The 21,640-nt window shown below is 44.3% G+C and overlaps 1 protein-coding gene across 2 annotated transcripts in view; it reads right to left on the reverse strand.

Moving 5' to 3' along the window:
* The window catches only part of SELENOI (selenoprotein I), a 219,090-nt gene that overhangs the window by 60,681 nt on the left and 136,769 nt on the right, over positions 1–21,640 (reverse strand). For both annotated transcript variants that reach the window (XM_069233671.1, XM_069233672.1), the window contains 2 exons: positions 14,541–14,589; positions 340–520 (listed from right to left, as the gene is read on the reverse strand). In XM_069233671.1, coding sequence (XP_069089772.1) covers positions 340–520; positions 14,541–14,589 — 230 coding nt within the window. The remainder of the gene's footprint in view (positions 1–339; positions 521–14,540; positions 14,590–21,640) is intronic.

Consider the following 21,640-nt stretch of genomic DNA (forward strand, 5'->3'; position numbering starts at 1 on the left):
GCATTTTTAAGCAGCATGCAAAGTAAGCCTCAAACTCCCTTCACTTGCACCTACACAAGAAAGATCATCCTACCCTCTGCTGCACCAATCCTGCAGCACACATTCAGGCTTCAGATATGACAACAAAACTCAATCGTAAAAGCGGACAATGCAATCAACACCATTGTCTCATGGGATAACAACCTACTCAAACAACTGAAAAGCAATATGGAAATGCTACAATGCAATGGTCCTGGGGGCTGTTTAACTGTACACCCGGTCACTCCAGCAGCTTGTAACCCAGTCACAACATACTGTAGGTTTTCAATAAAAGTTAAAATCTGAATGATGAAATCTTACTGTGATATTAGCAAAGGCTGTCCCAACCATAAAGTAGAACACTCTGGGGTGAAGCTCGAGGATGTTCGATGGAGATAAGAAGATCCACAGGGTTGAAAATGTGAAGAGCAGCATGGGTGAAATGAAGGGTAACATTGACTCATATAAAGACGTATGCTTCAATGTGTTATTTCGATATGCTCTGTAAGTAAAAAAAAAAATATATATGTATATTAATATATATAGGAAGATCGTCCTTTCCACAATGCTGACAAAAGAGGAGAAACGTTTTCTGATGTTTTTGAAATAAGCGGCTTTTATAAGCAAACAATGTTGCTTCCCCCAAAACTTCAAAGAGACAGAAAGCCATATTCAGAATAAAGCTCTCCTGAACTGATAAAACAATTAACCACCCATACCAAGCCCTTCTGAAGAAGCAGCCTCCTTTTTAATGCCACTTGTAAAATGGAAACCTTAATTTCAGAAGTTACTATGTAGTCGAGTGGACAATGGTTTGTTGGTAGGGGTATAAATCCAGAAAGAGGCGACAGGTTAAATTGATGTTACAAAAAGACATTTAGCTTCTGTACATTATTTTGTGCAATTATATCTACACGGTAAAAAGTGCTGGGGATTCCTTGGCAAAGGTTTGTTTCGATACCTGCTACTAAACTAAGCCTGGGCGAAGAATTATCAAAGAAGAAAATGAGTTACTTACCTGTAACTGTGGTTCTCCAGTATTGGTATCTTTCATAAATTCACATGCTTGAATCATTCCCCGTCGTCGAAGTGGGAGTCCCACGGTACATAGAAAGCAATAAATAGAGAAACATATTTCTTTTTTTTTCATTGAAGTCAATAGGAAAAAACACATTCAATTGTAGAACTATCAGCCTCTTTAGAAAGAGCCCAAACTTCAACCAATCAGGTGTGACCACCCCTTTAGAACCCTCAGCACAGAGGCTCAGTCTGTCAGATTTCTCTGCACTAGAGATTACAGGAAAAAATCAAAGAAGGTGAGCCTCTCTGGGGAGGAGGGTGGGTCGCATGTGAATCTATGAAAGATACCAATACTGGAGAACCACAGTTACAGGTAAGTAACTCATTTTCTTCTCCAGTATTGGGGTATCTTTCATAGATTCACATGCTTGAATCAGATTAGCCAGCAGTAAGAACAAAAGTTTGCTTCCTGTGTATATATATATATATATATATATATCTATATATATATATATATAGATATATATATATATATATATATATATATATATAAAAACACATATCTATAGCCACACACATGCAACTATATACTTTAAATTATACTTCAAACAATACACAGAGGACGGAGGGTAAGAGATTATTGGCTCACCTTATGTAAACAAATTACGCAATACTGCTTGTCCTACCGCAGCATCCACCTTGTCAGTAGCTTCCAGGCAGTAATGCTGGGTGAAAGTATGAGTACGTGTCCATGTTGCCGTCCTGCAGATCTGGTTCAGAGGGACTCCAGCGAACAGAGCTGTTGAAGTGGATACCGCTCTAGTGGAATGCGCTCGGACACTGGATGATAATGGCTTCCCCGCCAACTGGTGGCACAACTGTATGGCGGAAGAGATCCAGCACGCTATAGTCTGTTTAGTAACTGCATTACCCTTATTGATCTTTCCATAGCTGATAAATAATTGTTCAGATTTACGGAAGCCGCTTGTCCTTTCTATATAAAACTTTAAACAGCGCTTAATGTCTAAAGAATGCAGAGCTCGTTCTGCTGCCATTTGTGGATTTGGAAAAAATGTTCTTAGAACCACCGGTTCGTTTAAGTGAAAAGATGATGGAACTTTAAGTATAAACTTTGGATTTGTTCTCAAAATGACCACCTCTGGCTTGAATTGAAGGAAAGGTGGAGAAATTGTGAAGGCCTGGATATCGCTGACTCTCTTTGCCGATGTCAAGGCTAGAAGAAGGGCCGTTTTAAAAGAAACGAACTTGAGATCCACTCTATGAATAGGTTCGAACGGATGTTTCATTAATTGGGAGAGCACAATGTTCAAATGCCATTGCGGTGCAGGACGATGAATTGGTGGAAACATCCTAAATAAGCCTTTAAGAAATTGTTTTATTATTCTGGAGGACCATAGTGAAGGTGACTGAGACGTCCGTCGGAAATGGGATATGGCAGCCAGATGCACCCTAATCGATGAATGTGAAAGACCGGATTTAGCCAAATGCAATAAATATGGCAAAATTTGTTCAGGAGATGATCTTAGAGGATGGATGTTGGAAGCTGAGCACCATAAGCAAAACCTCTTCCACTTGAACTTGTATGTTAGGTTTGTAGACTGAGCTCTGGCACAGGCAAGCACCTCTCTGCAATCCGGAGGAATATTTAATCCATCGAATTCATAGAATTCAGGAGCTAGGCTGATAAACGAAGAGATGTCGGGTTGGGATGACGAACCTGACCCTGGCTCATTGTCAACAAATCCGGTATTGCCTTCAGCCGAATGTGAGGTTGTTCCGAAAGTAATAGAAGTTCTGTGAACCAGAACTGGTGTGGTCATCTGGGAGCGATTAGTAGAATCCTGCATTGTTCCCGCTTAATTTTTTGCAGAAGTCTCGAGATTAGTGGAAGCGGGGGAAAAGCGAATGCATAAATCCCTGACCATTTGATCAAAAACGCATTCCCCTTTGATCCCCTCTGCGGTCGCCAGCTTGCAAAGTGTTGGCATTTCTTGTTGTCTCTGGTCGCGAACAGATCTAGACTGGGTTTGCCCCAACGACGAAAGATACTATCGAGAACTGATTGATGGAGTTCCCACTCGTGGCAGCTGGTTCGACTCCTGCTCAGGGCATCTGCCCAGGTGTTGGTGATCCCTGGGAGATGTTCTGCTCTGATGGAGATTCGATGCTGAATTACCCAATGCCACAGCTTCTGCGCCTCCAGTGATAATGCACGAGACCTTGTGCCTCCCTGCTTGTTGATGTAATGCATGACCGTGGTGTTGTCCGTCCTTATCAAAACTGAAGAATCTCTGATGTTCGTGAGGAAGGACTTGAGTGCCAAAGCAACCGCTCTTAACTCTAATACATTTATGTGGAGAATTGATTCTTGAGTGGACCATTTTCCCCTCACGGAAAGATCCTGTAAATGAGCACCCCATCCCTCTAGGGATGCATCTGTTGTTACTACGTGCATGGTCCTGTCCTTCAGAAATGACAGTCCGTCTGAGACGAGGGGAGTTTCCTTCCACCACCTGAAAGCCTGTTTCGCTGAAGGGGTTATTCGAACTACCTCGTCGAAAGAGCCTTCTATCTGTTTCCATTGATTGTCTAATTGTTGTTGAAGAGTTCTCATGTGCAGACGACAGTTCCTTATCAACGGAATGCAAGACGATAGCATCCCTAGAAAAGACTTGTAAGTCCGCACTGAAACGGACCTTCTTTTGCTGAGACGTACTGCTAAGTCTCAAAGTTTCTTTCGTCTGTCCTGCGAAGCAAAGGCTTTCGCTTGTAGAGTGTCTAAGATGGCTCCTAGAAACGTGATGTTCTGAGTGGGCTCTAGGTGAGACTTGGGATAATGGACTGTCAAGCCCAAAGTTCCAAAAAGGGAGAGACATGTCTCCGTGTCTCTGGCAGCCTTCGACGCTGTACGTGCCTTTATTAGCCAGTCGTCTAAGTACGGGAACACCTGTACCCCTAATTGTCTGAGGTGGGCCGCCACTGGCGCCAAAACCTTGGTGAACACTCTTGGAGCCGACCTGAGGCCAAAAGGCAGCACTCTGAACTGGTAATGAATGCCTGCAACCCTGAACTGCAAGAATTTCCGATGATTGGGGTGAATTGGAATGTGGAAATATGCGTCCTGAAGATCTAACGATGTCATAAAATCCCCTCGGTTGAGCAGGTGCAGGACATCTTGAAGAGAGATCATGCGAAAAGATTGTTTCTTGAGGTATTTGTTGAGCGAACAAAGATCTAGAATAGGCCTCCAGTCTCCGGTCTTCTTCCGGATAAGGAAAAAACGGGAGTAAAAACCTGTTCCCCCTCTGTCTCCTTGGTACAACCTCTATTGCTCCCTTCCTCATTAAGATAGCAATCTGTTCCATAAGCTCGTTGAGATGGGCTGGCGGGGAACCTCTTGGTGGTACTTGAGGGGGAGGATGGTTGAATTCTAGTGTATGCCCCCGATTGATAATATCCAATACCCATTTGTCTGTAGTTATTCTGGACCATTGGTGTAGAAATTCGGAAATTGTGCCCCCTATAAGAGTGTTGATATAGGGGCTGGGTGCAGACACTTGATGAGGGTCACTGCTTTCTTGCTGTTTCTTTGGCCCTGAAGGCAGACTTTTCTCTCGTTTGTTGTCTGAAGCGAGCTGATGATTGCTGACGAAAGGAATGCGGTTGTTGCTGGCCGAAGGATGAACGAAATTGACCTTGGTAAGAGGAGTAATGACGATATTGTTGAGAGCCTCCTCTATATGAAAAGGTTCCTCTCCCTCTCGCTCCCCGAAAGGGTTGCCTTTTGTACTGAAGCGTTGCAAGTGATCTGGCTGTTTCAGTGTCTGCCTTAATAGACTGCAATGCATCATCGACATGTTTGCCAAACAAAAGCTCGCCATCATACGGCATGTCCAGAACCTTCAATTGAACTTCAGGCCTAAAAGCGGTAGCCTTAAGCCACCCCTGGCGTCTGAGCACAGCCGCCCCGGCCAACTGACGAAATCCTGTGGAGGAAACATCAATGGCAGAGTCTATGATTTCAGCCGAAATCTTTTCTCCTTCTTGCAGAATTCTACGTGCTTCTACTCTACTGCTCTCAGGTAACATATCTATGAATTGTGACATGTCAGACCACATCTGGCGATCGCATCTCCCCAGTATTGCTAGAGAGTTAGCTGCTCTAACCGTGGTGGCAGCCATAGTTGAAACTTTCTTGCCTATGGAGTCCAAACGACGTCCTTCCTTGTCTGGGGGGGCAGACAGAGATGCCGATGGATTCCTGGACCTCCTCTGAGCTGCTTGCGAAATAACCGAATCCGGTTTAGGATGGCTGATCAAACATGCTGGGGAGTTGTCTGGTGCCTTATACTTTTTCTCTAGTCTCGGTAAGACTGCAGGAATGGAGGACGGAGTCTGCATAACTTTTAGGCCCTCTTCCCAAATGAAATCGACAATGGGAATGGCCCTTACCGATTTCCGAGTGTCTTCTTTAAAGTCATAAAGAAAGCAGTCCGATTGTTTCGAAGTAATCGGCAGCTGGAATCTTTTCGCAGCTCTTTCCATGACACTATGGAAACCCCCAATGTCCTGCGGTGGAGAGTCCACTGGCGGTGGTGTAGACGGAGATGGAGTTTGGATTTGATACTCATCCCACTCCGGAATGAGAGAATCCGAGTCCTGTATCTCCCCTTCTTCCTGTTCCTCCTCGGATGAAGGTGAAGCAATACCCTGAGCCGATGGAGGTGCTGTGGTAGGGTCCGGAAATTCTGAAGGTCTAGCCGGAGTGGACACTGGTGTCTGTGGAGGTTGTACCGGTGTAGAAGAACCAGCTGGAGGAAATCTCGAATAATAGTCCTGCATCATTTGTTGAAGGTTGTTTATCAACGAGACTGGCATCTGTACTGTCTGCTCTTGTTGTTGGAAATGCCCTTGATCCTGTTGGTCCGAATAGGGCTGAAGATCCTCCTCTTCATCCTCCTCCTGGCACTTTATACGTAGTTCGGATGGACTACGTGCCACCGGAAAAAAGCCCTCATCAGAATAACCATCACCGTCATCATCAAATAGATGCTGCGGAGGAATTGGTGCAACCTTGCTGGGCGATGTATGTGATGGCAGCAATAAGGAAGACTTGCTCTTCACAGGTAAAATTCTTTGCGGTAGGTAAGGAGATGTTCCAGAGTGAGGATAATGAGTCGTCGACGGAGCTGCCGTCGATGGTGTTCTCGTCGACGGTGCAGGCGTCGACGGAGCCGTCGTCGGTGTAGTTGCTATCGGTGCTGCCAGTGTCGACGAAGGTCTCGTAGACGAAGTCAATATCGCTACGCGATCCGTCGACGGGGTTGTCGTCGACGGGGTTGTCGTCGTCAGGTGCGTCGTCGGTATTTTCGTCGGTGAAACGGACGGTGATCTTCTGAATTTTCTCGTCGATGAATGAGTCGACGGCAAAGATTTCAGCTTCTTACCCGTCGACGGCTTCTTTGTGATTTTCAAAGTGTGCGACGACGACGGACCATACTTCAGACTCACCGATGTTATCGTCGTAGATGACAGCGGAGACGAAGTTACCATCATCGGTGATGGAGGAGCTATAAACGTGGCCGTCACTGTAGTCGTCGTCGAAGGAAGGCCTGTCGTCGACGGAGCGCTCGTCGACGGTGTCGATTTTTTGGACGTCGACGGAGGCAGTGAGCTTGAAGGCTTTTTAAGCTTCTTTGCAGAAGAAGCAGGTGTGGATGGCTCTGAGTGAACCCTGCCACATGCTACCTTGGATGTTGAAGGTAGATCCCCCGGCTTCTCCTTAAATGCATGCAGCTTCTTAGCTGACTTACTGCTTGTAGGGGATAGGCTCTCCACAGACCTCTTCCTTTTCTTTGAGTTCACTGAAGTGTCACTCTCCTCTTCAGAAAGAGCTTCCCTTGCCTTCCTTTTCTGGAGCCAAAGTAGGAGCCTGGCTTCTCTGTCCCTCAGAGTCTTGTTGAGAAAGGTCCTGCAGATCTTACAGTCCTTGACCTTATGCTCTGGATGTAAGCAATAGATACATTCTTTGCGAGGATCTTCAGAGTGAAGTCTCAATTTGCCACAGGTCCCACAAGGCCTAAACAGACCTTTTCTTGTAGACATGATGGAAAAAACTTCTGTAGAAAAAGTCAAGTGAAAATTTCCAAAGATTTCTCTTGAAGAGATAGAAAACTGAGCAGAGCTCAGGGAGACTCCCTTACACACGACGTGCGGTAGAAAATCTGACAGACTGAGCCTCTGTGCTGAGGGTTCTAAAGGGGTGGTCACACCTGATTGGTTGAAGTTTGGGCTCTTTCTAAAGAGGCTGATAGTTCTACAATTGAATGTGTTTTTTCCTATTGACTTCAATGAAAAAAAAATAATAAAAAAAAAAAAAATCTCTATTTATTGCTTTCTATGTACCGTGGGACTCCCACTTCGACGACGGGGAATGATTTAAGCATGTGAATCTATGAAAGATACCCCAATACTGGAGAAACAAGGATTTTCAAATACTGTGGAGAGAAAGGCAGATGTTTTATCTCTTTAGAGTGCCACAATGGGCAGGCAGAACAATCATGACAGCATTGAGGCCTGGCCCTTTAAGTCACTTGAGCAGCTTGTAACGCAGAACTATGAAATATACCAGTAAATGCTTGTTTTAAAAAAAGATTTTCTAGGGCCACAACTGTGTGCACCTCCTGTGACAAGCATTAAGGGGGCTTACACGAAGTGCCAGGAAACTCCAAGTATGCATGCACACCATTATTCCCTGAAATCCACCACCATCTACTTCCACACTGCTTCACTTCTCTACTCTCTGCTATGCCACACCAAAGAGCATGAGCTCTAGTAGGCTCACATGCCTAAAACAAGAGCATTCCACTTACATTCTTCATGCGATCAACGTGAAGGAGCATAGACTGGGCTGTACTTGTGTGTATTTGTGGTTAGATAGAATTGTATACAATAAAATAGCCTCAAACTAAAATGAGCAGCTGGTATAACATTGAGAACTAACTGTCTTTTTTTCAGAAATCTGTTTAATATTTATTTTAGCATTTTGAATAATTTTGACATACATCAACACTAGGTTAACAAATTTGTGCAATTACTAGTCGACTGTATAAGCACATCAGAAGAAAGTAGGCATCGAAACAGTGGACTGCTATAGCTCCAATCGGAGTACTCAACTACACTCTGCCATTGAGAACTAACTGTCTTAGTGTTCATTTTAGCATTTAGTTTAGTTGCTCTGGCCTGGTTTCCCCTCCTGATTTGGATAAATGTTATTTACTTTCGGTAACACTGTTTGTGACGTAAACTTGAATCACAGATTCTTCACCTTTTGAATCTTCCTTAGTACCAGACTGGATTGGGAAACTCTGCAGTAGCTCCTACACACCAGCAGTTGGCACCATCAGCTACAACTCCATCCCACCTCCAGAAATGATGACACAGAGCCGCAGAGGCACACCTCTGCAAGCTGACATCAACTGCTTTATCCTGGCTCTCCGAGCCCTCAGACGTCTGAGGCAGCTGACAGATTTTACTCAATCTAGTGATTTGAACCGTATTTGCGAAAGTCCACTCCACAGAGCGGGTAGATTTCTTGGTGTCAAGCAATCATTGGTTAGATTGAATATTCAACAGAAAGAGCGCTACTTAAAGTAAGTAACTTACTCTTCGGGTGGATAATTCATTGCCTTGTGAATCAAAACCACAGAAAGGCCCTCTCCAATGAGATGGGTATAAGGAGTTAGGCTTTACATCAGGAAGTCCTGCAGGACAAAATAGGACTTTTAAACTGGTATAGTAATGCCTGGTGAAAGTATGAACAGATGACCATGTGTAAGCCAGCAGCTGTACAAAGCAAGAGCACCCTAAGCTAAAGCAGTAGATACCCAATGGCCCTTTAGAAGATCCTTTTTGGCTACCCAAAACTTGATCATCAATGCAGTTCCCCTCAGTTCTATCAATGTGGAAAATAAGAGGATGCCTTGGGTCCAAATCAGTGCAGCATCTCGTCTTCTCTGGGTAGGTGTGTCAGAGAAAACAATCTTGGGAGAGTGATGGACTGCCCACACAGAAAGGCAACACCATTTTCAGGTGAACGGGTGCATGTTCCCCCAAGTAGCAGCTTGGCAGGCAAAAAAAACCAGAAGTTTGCAGCGCTGCCCTGGTGAGACTTGTAGCTTGATGACACAATGTACAGAAATGATGGTAGCAAGACATATGGTTTTCAGTTTCATGAGCCTCGGTATACAACTACGCAGAGATTTGAAAGAAGAATACATTAGGAGGGCCAACACCAAATTAAGTTCCCACTATGGCTAAGCAAATGGAGCAGAGAGAAACATATGCAAATACTCCTGTAAGAAAACCATCATAACACATGACAATGAATAAAGAGTACTGATCAAGGAAGGTCAACTGGGCCAACAAACAGCCTTTAACAATGTACACACCAAAGTCTTACTTGGCTGAAGACAACACAAATAGAACATAAGTCAGTTTAGTCTGTACAGGATAGACTAATTTCTCTTAATCTCAGGTGACAAATTTCACCAAATGACCTGAATACAGACTTGGTGGTGTGGCAGTGAAAACTGGAACAACATTTATCACCTTCCAGTGGAATATCGCAGTTGGCTCTGTTCTGCTCAATCATTCAGCATGGAGCTGTAGATTGTGGAGGTCGGGGTGAAAAAAAGATGCCTTGTTATTGGGGCAATAGTCCTTCTGGCAGAGACAGTCAAAGTGGAGGGCATATGCTGAGAATCAGGATTTTAGAATACCAATTCCTCCCAGGCCACGCTGTGCTATCAGAATGGCTGTCCTCGTCTCACCTTACCTTTTTGAGGACCCTCTGGATCAACGGTGGTGAAAATGAGTACAAAAGACCACAGTTCCACAGAAGGCAGCAGGTGTATCTAAGACACCTTTGAGGAAGAAACTCTAGGAACCAGTATGGTAAACCATGTACATTTTCGGAGTTAGCCAAAAGGTCTACTAAGGAAATTCTCAACTGGATGAGGACACCTTGAGCCACCTCTGGGTGTAGCTGCCACTCATGGTTGGCAAGAAAACGCCGATTGAGTTCATATGCCCAAATGTTGAGGAACTGTGCTAGGTGGCCAACTTGTGAAGACCATCCACTACCAAAGCCTCTAGAAAGCGGGTAGAAGTCTCTCACTGCCCAGCTTGTTGCAGTACCATACAGTGGCCGTGTTGTACTGCATCACCCTGATCTCGAAGGTAGGCAAAAAGGCACTAGGGCAATCCGGATGCAAAATAACAAGGCTTCTTCGTCTAAGATCCAAGGCCTCTGATCTCCACCCCGTCCAGGTGCCTCTCCCAGCCCAGACATGACTCGCCCATAACCACTGGGAGCTTCTGAGAAGCAGGTCATATTGGCATCAGCATCCATCACTGAAGGTCCTGAGCTGAGATGCAAATGTAGTCTGACAGCATCCAGAGTGCTGGGCTCAGATTCTACTGGAGAACGAGCGTGTGGCAATGGGCATGGGGCAATAGTAGGATGCACGATGCCAAGCCCCAAAAAAGCTTTGCGCTCACCATGGCTAGAACAAGCACTTTTGCCTGAAACATAGTGTTCACAGACATGTATATCCCAGACTCAATACATACAGGAAAGGCATTCAAAGCCATTGTCCCCAGAATGGTTCCTATAAACAGGATTCTTTACACAAGCAGAAGATGGGATTTTGGCTCACTGACTCTCAGAATGGAAAACAATCACAGTTGCTCGTAGGTAGTCTGAGACTAGCAGCGGTGAGCCAGTCTTTAACAGCCAATCATTGGGGTGTAGGAATATGTCAATCCCGACCTGTGAAGATAGGCTGCAAACCACTTACATGGCCTTTGTGAACACCAGAGGGCCTGATGTAAGGCTAAAGAGTTCTAACCTCACGACAAAGCAAAGATACTTTGTGCAGAACTGCCTGACTGGTACATGAAAGTGCACATCCTTCAGACACAATCACACCATGAAGTCCTCAAGCCCTTAAGCCTCTGCTTTCTCGCTAAAGAGTCTGGCTCCACCAAATGGCATGTACATGAGGGAAAGTGGGATGTCACCAGATAACCTAGTAGAATAATTCAAAGCATGACATTTATAACTCTGGTGCCCCAAATGTAAAATGACTTTAGCAGCATCCTAAACCATTCGCGCAAGGGTATTGCAAAAATCGTATGGTAAAATCTTGCATGACGTCCCAAAGGGCACACGTTTATCACCTAGAAAGTAAACCTCATTCAAACAGCGTAGTATCAGACTAGTGAATGAAACAACTCTTGCTCACTGTATGAGGGAGTTCTCTTTGGATTCCCTGCTTGGTGGAGCAGTAAATCTGTATCGCTTTGCAAAAGGATGACTCAGGTGGGGACTAAAAAGGGGTTTAGCTAGGCCGACTTCATCTGATCAGTCAGAGCATCATGAAAGGGCAGCAACAGCTCCAAAGTCTAAGTGTTGGGCTGCAAGATTTCAGTTTCATATTGGCTAATTTGGGTTCTTCTGTGAGAAGCTGCAAGTCTAGGATTTCTGCAGCCCTATGAACTGTGGTGGCTAAAAAGCACACTTCTGTGAGAAGCCACAGAGCAAATTTACTTAGGAATCCGGTGAGGTGTCTAAACACAAACATTATAAAGGTCAATGTATAAAGAATGTCTGTAGATTGAAGAGGAGTAAGTGATCTGCATCCTATTGATTATGTGAAACGTGCTTAAGGCCTTAGAGAAGATCAGAGTCCCAGTCAAAAATGTTCTACAACCTCTGGTACTACTGATACCAAGGTAATGCAACTAGGGGAGAGACTTCCTCACCTGGCGGTTAGGCATCACTGAAGGTACAGCATGATACTAGGAGAGCCCTCTGCATCCAAATCAGAGGAAAGATTTGATATTGTGCTGGAGCAAATAGAGAATGACTGGCAGAGCATCTGGGATGACTAGGTCAGTTGGTGCCAAGGGAGGACAGCAGTAGAAATCCAACTAAAGGCCCCAAAAGATACATGGGGGCAGAAGGTGCATCAAAGAGATCTGAAACAGTCCTGATAAGCTGCAGAATGGCCCCTCTGGCAGCTGCAATTTTCTGTGTAGCCAACAATGGCCCAGGGAACTCAGGGTGAACCGGCTCCAGATTCAGCATTGGACGTCAAAACCAGAGTCAGGTTCTGCAAAATGATAATTACAGGACCTCTATTAATGAAGCACTTAATTTACTTTCTGTATTTCCTTTTCCACTTAACTGAAGAATGTAAGCAAAAGGAGGATCAGATTCAAGATTTCGTATTGACTGATCCAGCTTTCCGAGTTTGGTGACAGTTTGGTTTTCCACTGCCTGATGGCCTTCTAGTGCATCAGAGAGCATCTGAAGCCACGAAGGAAGTCTGTAACCCACATCTGTCTGTGACAGTGTAAATCCGGTCATGTTAGGGGGCAAATACCATTGCATACTTCATAAACGTTACAGAAACAGTTTTCTATAAAAAAAATTAAAAAAAAAAAAAAATCGGTAGCGGCAGAGTTACAGATCTGTGCTGAAGGACAGGGGAAAAAGAAAAACTGGGATCAGATCACTGGTGCTACCTATTTGTGGTTCTGAGTTGTCATGACTTGGTTGGGGGTGGGCAGAGAGTTGACAGAGCCAGTTGTGGGGATGTAGGAGCTACTGCAAAGAATTTCAACATCCATTCCAATGAAAGTCACAGGGCGAGAAATCTGCCCCTAGATCTATCCACTAGAAGGAATGTGAGGGACAAAAATAAGTTAGAGGTGAGTTTTGTGAGTGGATCATTTTCAGCTATTTCAGAGGAGTTTTTTTCATTGATTTTGGCCACGATTTTTCATAAATGCATCTGGAGACCCATTCACCTCGTCCATCTACAATCCCCTAACCCTCCAGCTCACTGCTGCTTCTGATGTCCTGGGGATGGTGACATTATATTTGACTCTCTGCTATCACACCTGAAGTACAGAGTGCTGCCAAATAACCAGGCAACGATAGTGACAACTACTTCCTCAACCACGGTCTCCAATAGACAAATTGAAGTTTCTTTAGACATGCAGCCAACCATAACCTACAGGCCTTTCTCCACATACTTGGTAGACTTCCAGGAAGCATTGGGAGATAGGGGATGCAAGAAGTGCATAACCTTGCGCCCTGGCTTTGGGGATATGTCCAGCTCATATTCAGCTCTGCTGGTCTTTAAACTACCTGCCCTCTCAGGGAAGAACACTGCAGCAGATGCAAACAATAGGGCAACTGCTTCCTACCAGCTAGGTCAATTTAAATCAGCATCAGTAAGTGGTACATGGTCAACCACACTAACTGGTCTTGGGATGGCCAGGACGTCATTTGGGAAACAAATCCCTACACCAGGATATCTTTGGACAAAACACATGGCCGGGCAGCGGTTTGCCTAGTAATGTAAGTAGACCTCCTCAGCCACAGCACAGACCTGGAGAGTATTTTACAAGGACCCGTGGACCTAGGCATGCCAGAGGAACAGAGCAAGCAGAATAACCAACATAGCAGGTTCACCCATGATATATTTTTATTGAGTACTAATTTACTCAATGAGGCTCCATGGGCCACCGTTTGTCCCAATGGCCAACAAACAAGCTAGGATGGGCTCCCACAAATAGTAACCCAGCCTGACTTCTACAATAGAAGCTACATGGGCTCCCAAGTAGAAGCTGATTCTGACTCATACAAATTAGCTTCAGGCTCAGCAATAGCCAGAGCTTCTCTAAATTACTTAACTTGATTAGTCTTGTACAAAGAAACGTGACTGTCACTAGACCTGGAAGAGACAAGGACTTGGGGGAATCCTTGGCATTACAAAGCAAAGGTATGTTCTTGGCAGACACCGTGACCGTCATCTGAAGGGTCCCCTTAAATTTCACTGGTTGGCTGGCCATGATGTGAATGAAGCACTAAAGGAGGAGAGCACAGAGGAACATTGCAGATCCTGAGTTATTGATCTGGGTTTCCAGGTTAATTTGTTTGGGTGTTGAGTTCTCAATTAGGGTTGTCGTTTCTTTAAAACTAACAACACAACTGCTCAAAGAATGCACTTTGTTAACCACGAGGAGCCTATTGCCCTCCCCACCCCCAAGATCCACAACTCACAATGGTTGTAGCAACGTGGGTGTAATCTCCCCTAAAGGTGATTAAGTGGATTGATCACTATATTTGAACACATCATTCATTGTCATTCACCCTAAAACTGTAGATGGGCTTGACCTGACATTCTCAAAACCAGCCCCTCTAGTCTCTCAATGCATATTGCGTGTACTACTGATTGGATAGTATTTTAACTTTAGCGCCAAGCATGTGAAACTGTGTTATCGTGTCCTTCACTGGCACTGAGGGGATACATCAGATGTAGCTTCCAGTACATTAAACTTAAAAATGTATTTGCAATTCAAACATTTAATAGAGAAAATGTGTAAAGATAAATTCGAATACTCACTTGTAGACATTAATCAAGCTCATGGGAAGAGTCACAGTAAGAGCACATCCTGGAGGGGAAAAAAACAATCATCATCCATAGGAGCCAAAGATAACGGTTCACAGCACACGGACAGGTTTTTAGAGATGAATGGTAATGTGTTACTATGAATTGCTACTAGGAGCGAGCAGCAAATGATGTGGTACAATAAAATTACCTTCTGAAATACTAGAATATACTCATTTTGTCACAGAATGTTAAATCAGACAAACAGCTGCAAGCTTTGAGATGTTTACAAACAATCTGAAATATGAAAATTATTTAGTTGTGCTGTGTGTGGTGTAGTTATGTGCACGTTACAGTACAAGATACTTGTAAGAAGCAATTCAATGGCATTGGCTCTTTACCCAAAACCGTACTATGGTTGTTCCTAGCACGCAATTAGTAATGCTCCCCCTACTAGAGTGGGATACTGAAAGGGGAGAGTTGGAAACCCAATTATTTGGCCACGGAAGCGAGTTCACCTACCTACAGAGTACGTTGTAAGCTGCAGTGTGCCCACCTACAACACTGGTGGTTAACATACATATTCCATAAATTAGGCCTGTTGGAGGTAACGAGGCCTCTGGGTAGCTGGTGCTGCAATCATAGCTGCCAAAATGGCTACTAAAGGCATTCGCACCGTTCCTAAAACCTATACTGAGGCCTTTCACGCAACGTTATCAGCGCCAGGTCTGCAACTCTGTGTACATCTACTTCCATCTTCGTTTTAGGCCATCTCATCATTAGAGCTGGATCCAAAGGGAGAATTGGTGCCAAAGGGAGGGTCCTATGTTTTGCTGCAGAATCCAGTTCAAGGCTGGTTACCGCAGGCACCCTGTTGACTGGCGAGTTGAAAATGGCACAATCCCACGATGGCTGCCACAGGGCACATAACCTTGTTTAACATCAATAGGCCCTGATTCACCACTTCACAAAGTGTTGTCTCTTCCTCTAGGCTGCTCTTCTGAGAACCTTTGCATCGACTCCTAAAGAGCCATACCTTACCGGGAAAGCCTATGCCTAGGGGCGGGGAAGACCTATATTTTCCATCAGGCTGAGAATTGTGAAGTTTGATGCGGCCAGAAAAAGTGAAATGTCACCTATTTTATGAAAGCCGCCTAGAACATTAACATGCCTCAAAGCAGCCCGGGGTTGTATGGTCTCTAATCATGCAAAAGATCTGGTCTGAGAGACACTGAATAGCTGTCTCGATTATAGCCTATGCTAGAATGAGTAAAGCAGGAAAGAAAACCGGTATTGTGCTTTGTTTCCTTTTTAGGGGTACTTATAGTGTAAGAAGGGTAGTGGAGATCAAAAGGGATAAATGGTGAAAGGGACACAATAGTCTCTGAATTCAAGGTAGCAAGAAGAGGGGTAAAAATCGAAGCAGCTGTAGAATATCTACGGTTGACGCTTCTCATCTCAACTCACAGTTCCTGCAGCTTGTGATAACCTGTGGAGAGGGTGCGGGGGTTGAGTATATCCCCAACACAGTGAAAAACATTTATACAACATCCTGTAGGAAGGTGTTTGTTGGTGATGTGTAATCACAGCTTAGCAAATTTGGGAATCTAAATGCTTCCCAGGCACGAAGGGGACCGTACTGGGTGGTGCACAACTGCTCCGTCCAAACAGCGGCACAAGTTTTTCTGCTCTGAAGATTGGTGAATAATTTCGGGTTCCAGAAAGTAATGTCCAGCATTTGAAATGTCACGTGAAAATGTTGTTGCTTCAGAGTAAGCTAAAGTTCACCGGAGTTTCGACAGGACGCGATTTCCTCTCAAGCACCCTGCTCCATAGCTCCCTCGTGGCGCTGTGCTAAGGGGCAGGCACGCGGGTGCAGGTTTTGTTTGCCTGCTCGGAGTCCGCTCGGGACACCGTGTTTTCTCGGGAGCTGGTGGAGAACTCTATGTGGACGCACGCCCTGTGCACGTGACCCGATGGCGCCCTAGAAAGCCGCATACTTGCAGTGCTTTAACAAAGACCCCTGCACGGCAGGTGTTTGTTAGAGATTACGTATTAATTTAGTGAGAGCCAGCGAAGGCACTAGAGACGACTGTACACCGGTGTGAACCTGTTCCTCCCGTGGAAACCGTTATAAAAGCGTTGTTTTGAGTAGCACACCGACACAGATGGCCACTGTGCGAAATTGTGTCGTGTGCATACATGTGGCAATTTTCTGCTCCTGTAATTCTTTCAGTATGTCCTGTAGTTAGGTGGCATTGCCACACTCCCGAAAACAGAGTGGGAAAGTTGGTGCCATCTAGCCGCACGTTGTTCGCACGCTCAATACTTTTCAAGTCTGGACAGGTAACACATACTGGGAAAAATCCAACAAAGGTCGGTAATTTCCAATTTCAAACAAATTTAAAATAGCAACTAAATTAGGAAATCAAGTCAAAGGTGTTTTAAATCTGTCCACGCTATTCCTAGATGAGTGATTGGACGCTGCTCCTAGGTCGATGAACCTTTTCACCCGTTTAAATTATATTAACATATTGATTATTGTTTAATGTTGTTGTTTTGTGTGTCAATAACAAATATGTTAATCAACATAATTTAAACAAGTCAAAAGGTTCATTGACCTTAGAGCAGCGTCCAATCACTTACTATTATGAAATAGACTAGCCAAGGGCACGCTATCAGTTTTACATCTAACAAAAGGTGTTGCCATATCCCCAAAAAACTAGAGACTCTTAGGACAAATCATGTTAAAGTACCAGCCACTGACCCTTCCAGAGTCTCTGAACACAGCCACATGGCGATCATTGTTTCTGTGGGCAGGCCAGCATTCTGTGCCTTTCACAAAGTCAACTCTTGTCCTGCTTGAAGTAACAGACTCTCTGGAGACCCGTGTCCAATCAGTGTGTTGGCAGTTCCTCTTCTAATAGCGCTAACAGAACTATTCATCGTAGGTCTCGGAGGCGTGCTGGGCTGTTGGGTACTCACCAGTATGAGCGCCGCTCACATGTTGGACTGGAACTTCAGGCACTCCGGCACTGCCTGAAAGGTGTTTTTTCTTTAGGTTGAGCACAGCAGCACGCTTGAGCTGCTTTACCGACGTGTTGGTATGTATCTCGGCTTTTAACAACACTCGTTCGTGGGCTTGCCCTTCAAAAATCCTTTGATGACATTGGTAAATGGTTTACGTTTGTCCCTCCTTGGGGAGGTTTTGTTACCGCCTTGGCTATCGCCCCTGTTGCACGGCTAATTGCACTTTTGCCAATAAGTGTGACTGCGAGCGAACTTCTTTTTTCTTTTGTGTCTCTCCATTTTGCTGATGCTCATGGCGGCCGTGGCGCAGTGAATTGGCTTGCTTACTGTTTTACTTTTGATTTTAAAGTTATGTGGCAAGAAAAGTCCTGTTAGGAGTTTATACCGCTAATAGCTCTAACTCGAGCAAATGCGAGACCCACTGCATTGCAAATGCTTGTTTTGCTTAGTAAGGCCACAAGTGATCACTTCCTTGTCGTAAGTGTATCTGGTGTGCAACCACAATGAGGAATAATTTTCGTACATGTAGGTCCCACGACACTCATCAGGTGCTTGTCTGATATTTGTCAATCCTTCATAGACATTTGGATGGTTAACAGTTTGAGGGTCAGTGTTTCTTCAACACTTATGACCTTATTTTCAACATCAGGAAAGGGGGTGGGACAAAAGTGACAGGAATGGTATTACTGGCTCTTTTTTCTAATGCCCTTATTGAGATTTGGGGGGGGGGTAGGAAATCAGAAGCAACCTCAGAAAGTGGCGCGGTAAAAGCAATGGCTCCTCTATACCATACAGCAGGACACACAGCAGACCTAAAGAGGCTCTACAACAAAATTATTTCTTCTAGGCTGTCCCATGCCCCCATGACATTTCTGGGCAATATGGATGCTTTTTCAGTAGAAAGACTGACTGGGAGATGGAAAATACACAAGGCATATGAATCCTCCTTAGATGTATTTTTCCCTGTATGAATTAAGTTCACAAAATGCGTAGACAAGTTATTTCTGTGAAAAGACACGCCACATTTAAAGTAAAGTAGCTGAAAAAGTGTAGAGAGCTCAATTTTGGTACTATAACTGTTGAGATAAATTAGCAGCTTCTGAAGTGTGAACACAATCCAAGGAGGAAAGGCCAGCCTGGGCCACACATGGCTGGTTGTCCATGAAACACCTAATAACTCCTTTTCCTTTCCTGAAGATAGAACCTATGGGCTTGGGGAGGTCCCTCAAAGAGCTCATCATCAAGAGAAAGGGATCCAGTGTGTGCCACAGTGGCTCAACAGATAGAATTTTCTGGGGCTGGTACGTGCCGCGTCAGAGCATATCTTCCTCTGCTTGAGCACAGGGACATTAGTACAGCAATAGGTTGTAGCACCTCTGCCCGCAACTTACATCTCCTTCAGAGGAGTGTGCACAATTGCCAGAAAGTGTTGTGTAGTGCCTGCAGAGGGCACAAGCCCCAGCGGTGATAATGGAATTTCATAGTTTAACTGGGTGAGCAGGGACCTGAAGATGGCCGGAGGTGGGGCAAGACTTTCATATTGGTAGAGACCAAAATGGTTTGCAGAATGGACAACAAGATCTGGTAATTTCCCTCTGCAGCAACATCTTACAGTGCCAGATGAAAAATCTACTTAGGCCAGTAAATGACAAACAAGGCAGTGTGGACAAGGCAGGAGAGGGGCTAGACGCACAGCTATCACTTTGCTAAAACCTGCAGATGTAAGAGACTTGATTTTGGGACTGTTTCTGCAGAAGGCCAATACCGGTCAAGATTGTTGTCGTTTCCAGTATTGAGACACTCAAAAAGAAAAAGACGTTGCCAATTAAGAGGGATCTGAATAACTTGAACAAAGAGGAATGCCTTCAATATCCAGCTTGCTTAAAGGTGGAAAATGAGAAAATATTCATTTATGCAGGTGGAAACAGAGAGATTTGTTTCATGAGCAATAGGTTGGAAGTGAATCTATAGTGATTGCTGAGATTTGAGTGTCTATTATGTTGAGACATACTGAGTGAAGGAGGTGGGTGAGATGGTGACACTTGGTTTTACCAGTGTGATGCCCTTTGGCTCTCGTATTTCTCTTTTCCGCAGTATGTTTTTTTTAGCTTCCATGGTATGGGAATGCTACTCTCTCATAAAATGCCAAAAGAGCGCCATGTGGAATGAGCCTTTTAAACAAAAAGGGTGTTCTTCAAAATTGTTGGGTAAAGCTGGGTGGGAAGCACTTTGCGTTTAGGTTTACTATGCAAAATCTATGCTTTCCTGCACTATTGTAAAAATGTCCAATAAAATAAGTATTTTCTGAGCACCCATTGTTTGTAGTGTATTTTATATTGATGGTAGACATCTTGAAATACAATCCGAAATTTGTATAATATAATGAAAAAAGAATATTAAGAGCAGCCTCAGGAATAACTGAGTACTTTACTATACATGCCTAGGTTATTTAAGTGCTGGGGGTTGTCCTATATTTTACATATGCCAACAATACGTGTCAATGTAGACAGTGCCTTCGCTCCACAAATAAATAAATAAATTAACCCAGCTTTGTATTCGCTCCATTGACTGAAGTAAGTATCACAATCAACAGTTTACATGCCGGTGTGCCCATGCTCAAAGCCTTAGCGGTTCCCAAAACAGAAGGAGACCCCACACGCCACCTTCTTTTCGATATACCACATGGTGATCCTATACCCCATCACAATCTTTGCAGAATGACTGTAAAGTGAAGGGAGAATTGCCTATAGAGCTAGGTGGAACGCCTCCTGTAAGTAGATTAATGTGAAGTACCTACTCCTTTAGAGATCACAGGCCTCTGATCTCCAGTTCCTCCAGATGTGCTGGCCACCCAGAGGTGGGGGCATTTGTCACCACGTGGTCACTGCAGGAGGAGTGTGAAAGGCCATCACTTGAGACAAGTGTTCATCAACCAACCAACTTCAGAGTTCTGAGAGATTGAGATTGTTAGACCTGGCATCCTTAGCGCGGTTTGCCCTAACTTTTTGCCTTGAGACCTACTGTTTTTTACTGACTTCGTTTTGCTGGCCTTAGAATTCTGCACACTTAACCACTGCTAATCAGTGCCAAAGTGCTTGAGCCCTTTCCCTAAAAAGTGGTAACACTGGCTTATTCCTAATTGGCATATTTTATGTAATTTACTTATTTAAGTCCTTAGCAAAGTGCACTACATGTGGGCCTGCAGCACTGATTGTGCCACTCACTTAAGAAGTATTTTAAACATGTCTTGGGCCTGCCACTGCAGGGCATGTGTGTGTGCAGTTTTAAACTGCCATTTCGACCTAGCAAAGTAAACCTCATTCCAGGATCAAACCTTCGTTTTTAAATTATATGTCACCCTAAGGTAGGCACTACACAACCCGGGGGCATAGTGCAGTGTATTTAAAAGGCTGGGCATCTACTTTTACATTTTACATGTTTGGGTAATGAAAAAAAACGTTATTTCGTTTTTCACTCCTGCATGGGTGGGGGGTGAAGACAAACAAAAATCGATGCATCTGTTCTGCGCCATAGTTCAGAGCTAACACAATGCTCCGCAACCAGGATTTAAGGTACTCTGGTTTAGCAGACCCAACGAGGTCCATGTATCCAGCCCACGCTCAATATAGCAGTTGGTCTGAACTTTTGACTTTGTCGCTTTTGGCTTCTAAGCCCGATTTTATGGATAATTCTTTAAAAATTAATAACTCAAGTTCTACTGATTGGATTTTTGTCCTTCTGGTCTTGTTTTATTTATTAACTTACGTTCTATGTGTCTAACCAGGTGTGAAATCCTTTTTGTGCGATGTTGTCATTGTTTTACTGTTTGAAGTGTTGCACAAATACTTTAAACTCTGCCCGCTAAGTGAAGCCTGGCCGTCCTGTGTCAAACTACCAAAGGATGAGCACAGGTTAATTTAGGATTTGCTTGTGCCTTACAAGAATTGTTGTTATTTGGCTGGGGGTCACACCCCATTCAACTAACACAAATCCCCACATTGATGGTGTACAAGTGATCTCTCTTGTGTTGGAGCCACTGCCAACAAAAGCAATAGTGGAAAACCCATGCGCCAGCGCGAGTATAT

The sequence above is a fragment of the Pleurodeles waltl genome, chromosome 5 (assembly GCF_031143425.1).
Source record: "Pleurodeles waltl isolate 20211129_DDA chromosome 5, aPleWal1.hap1.20221129, whole genome shotgun sequence".
NCBI lineage: Eukaryota > Metazoa > Chordata > Amphibia > Caudata > Salamandridae > Pleurodeles > Pleurodeles waltl.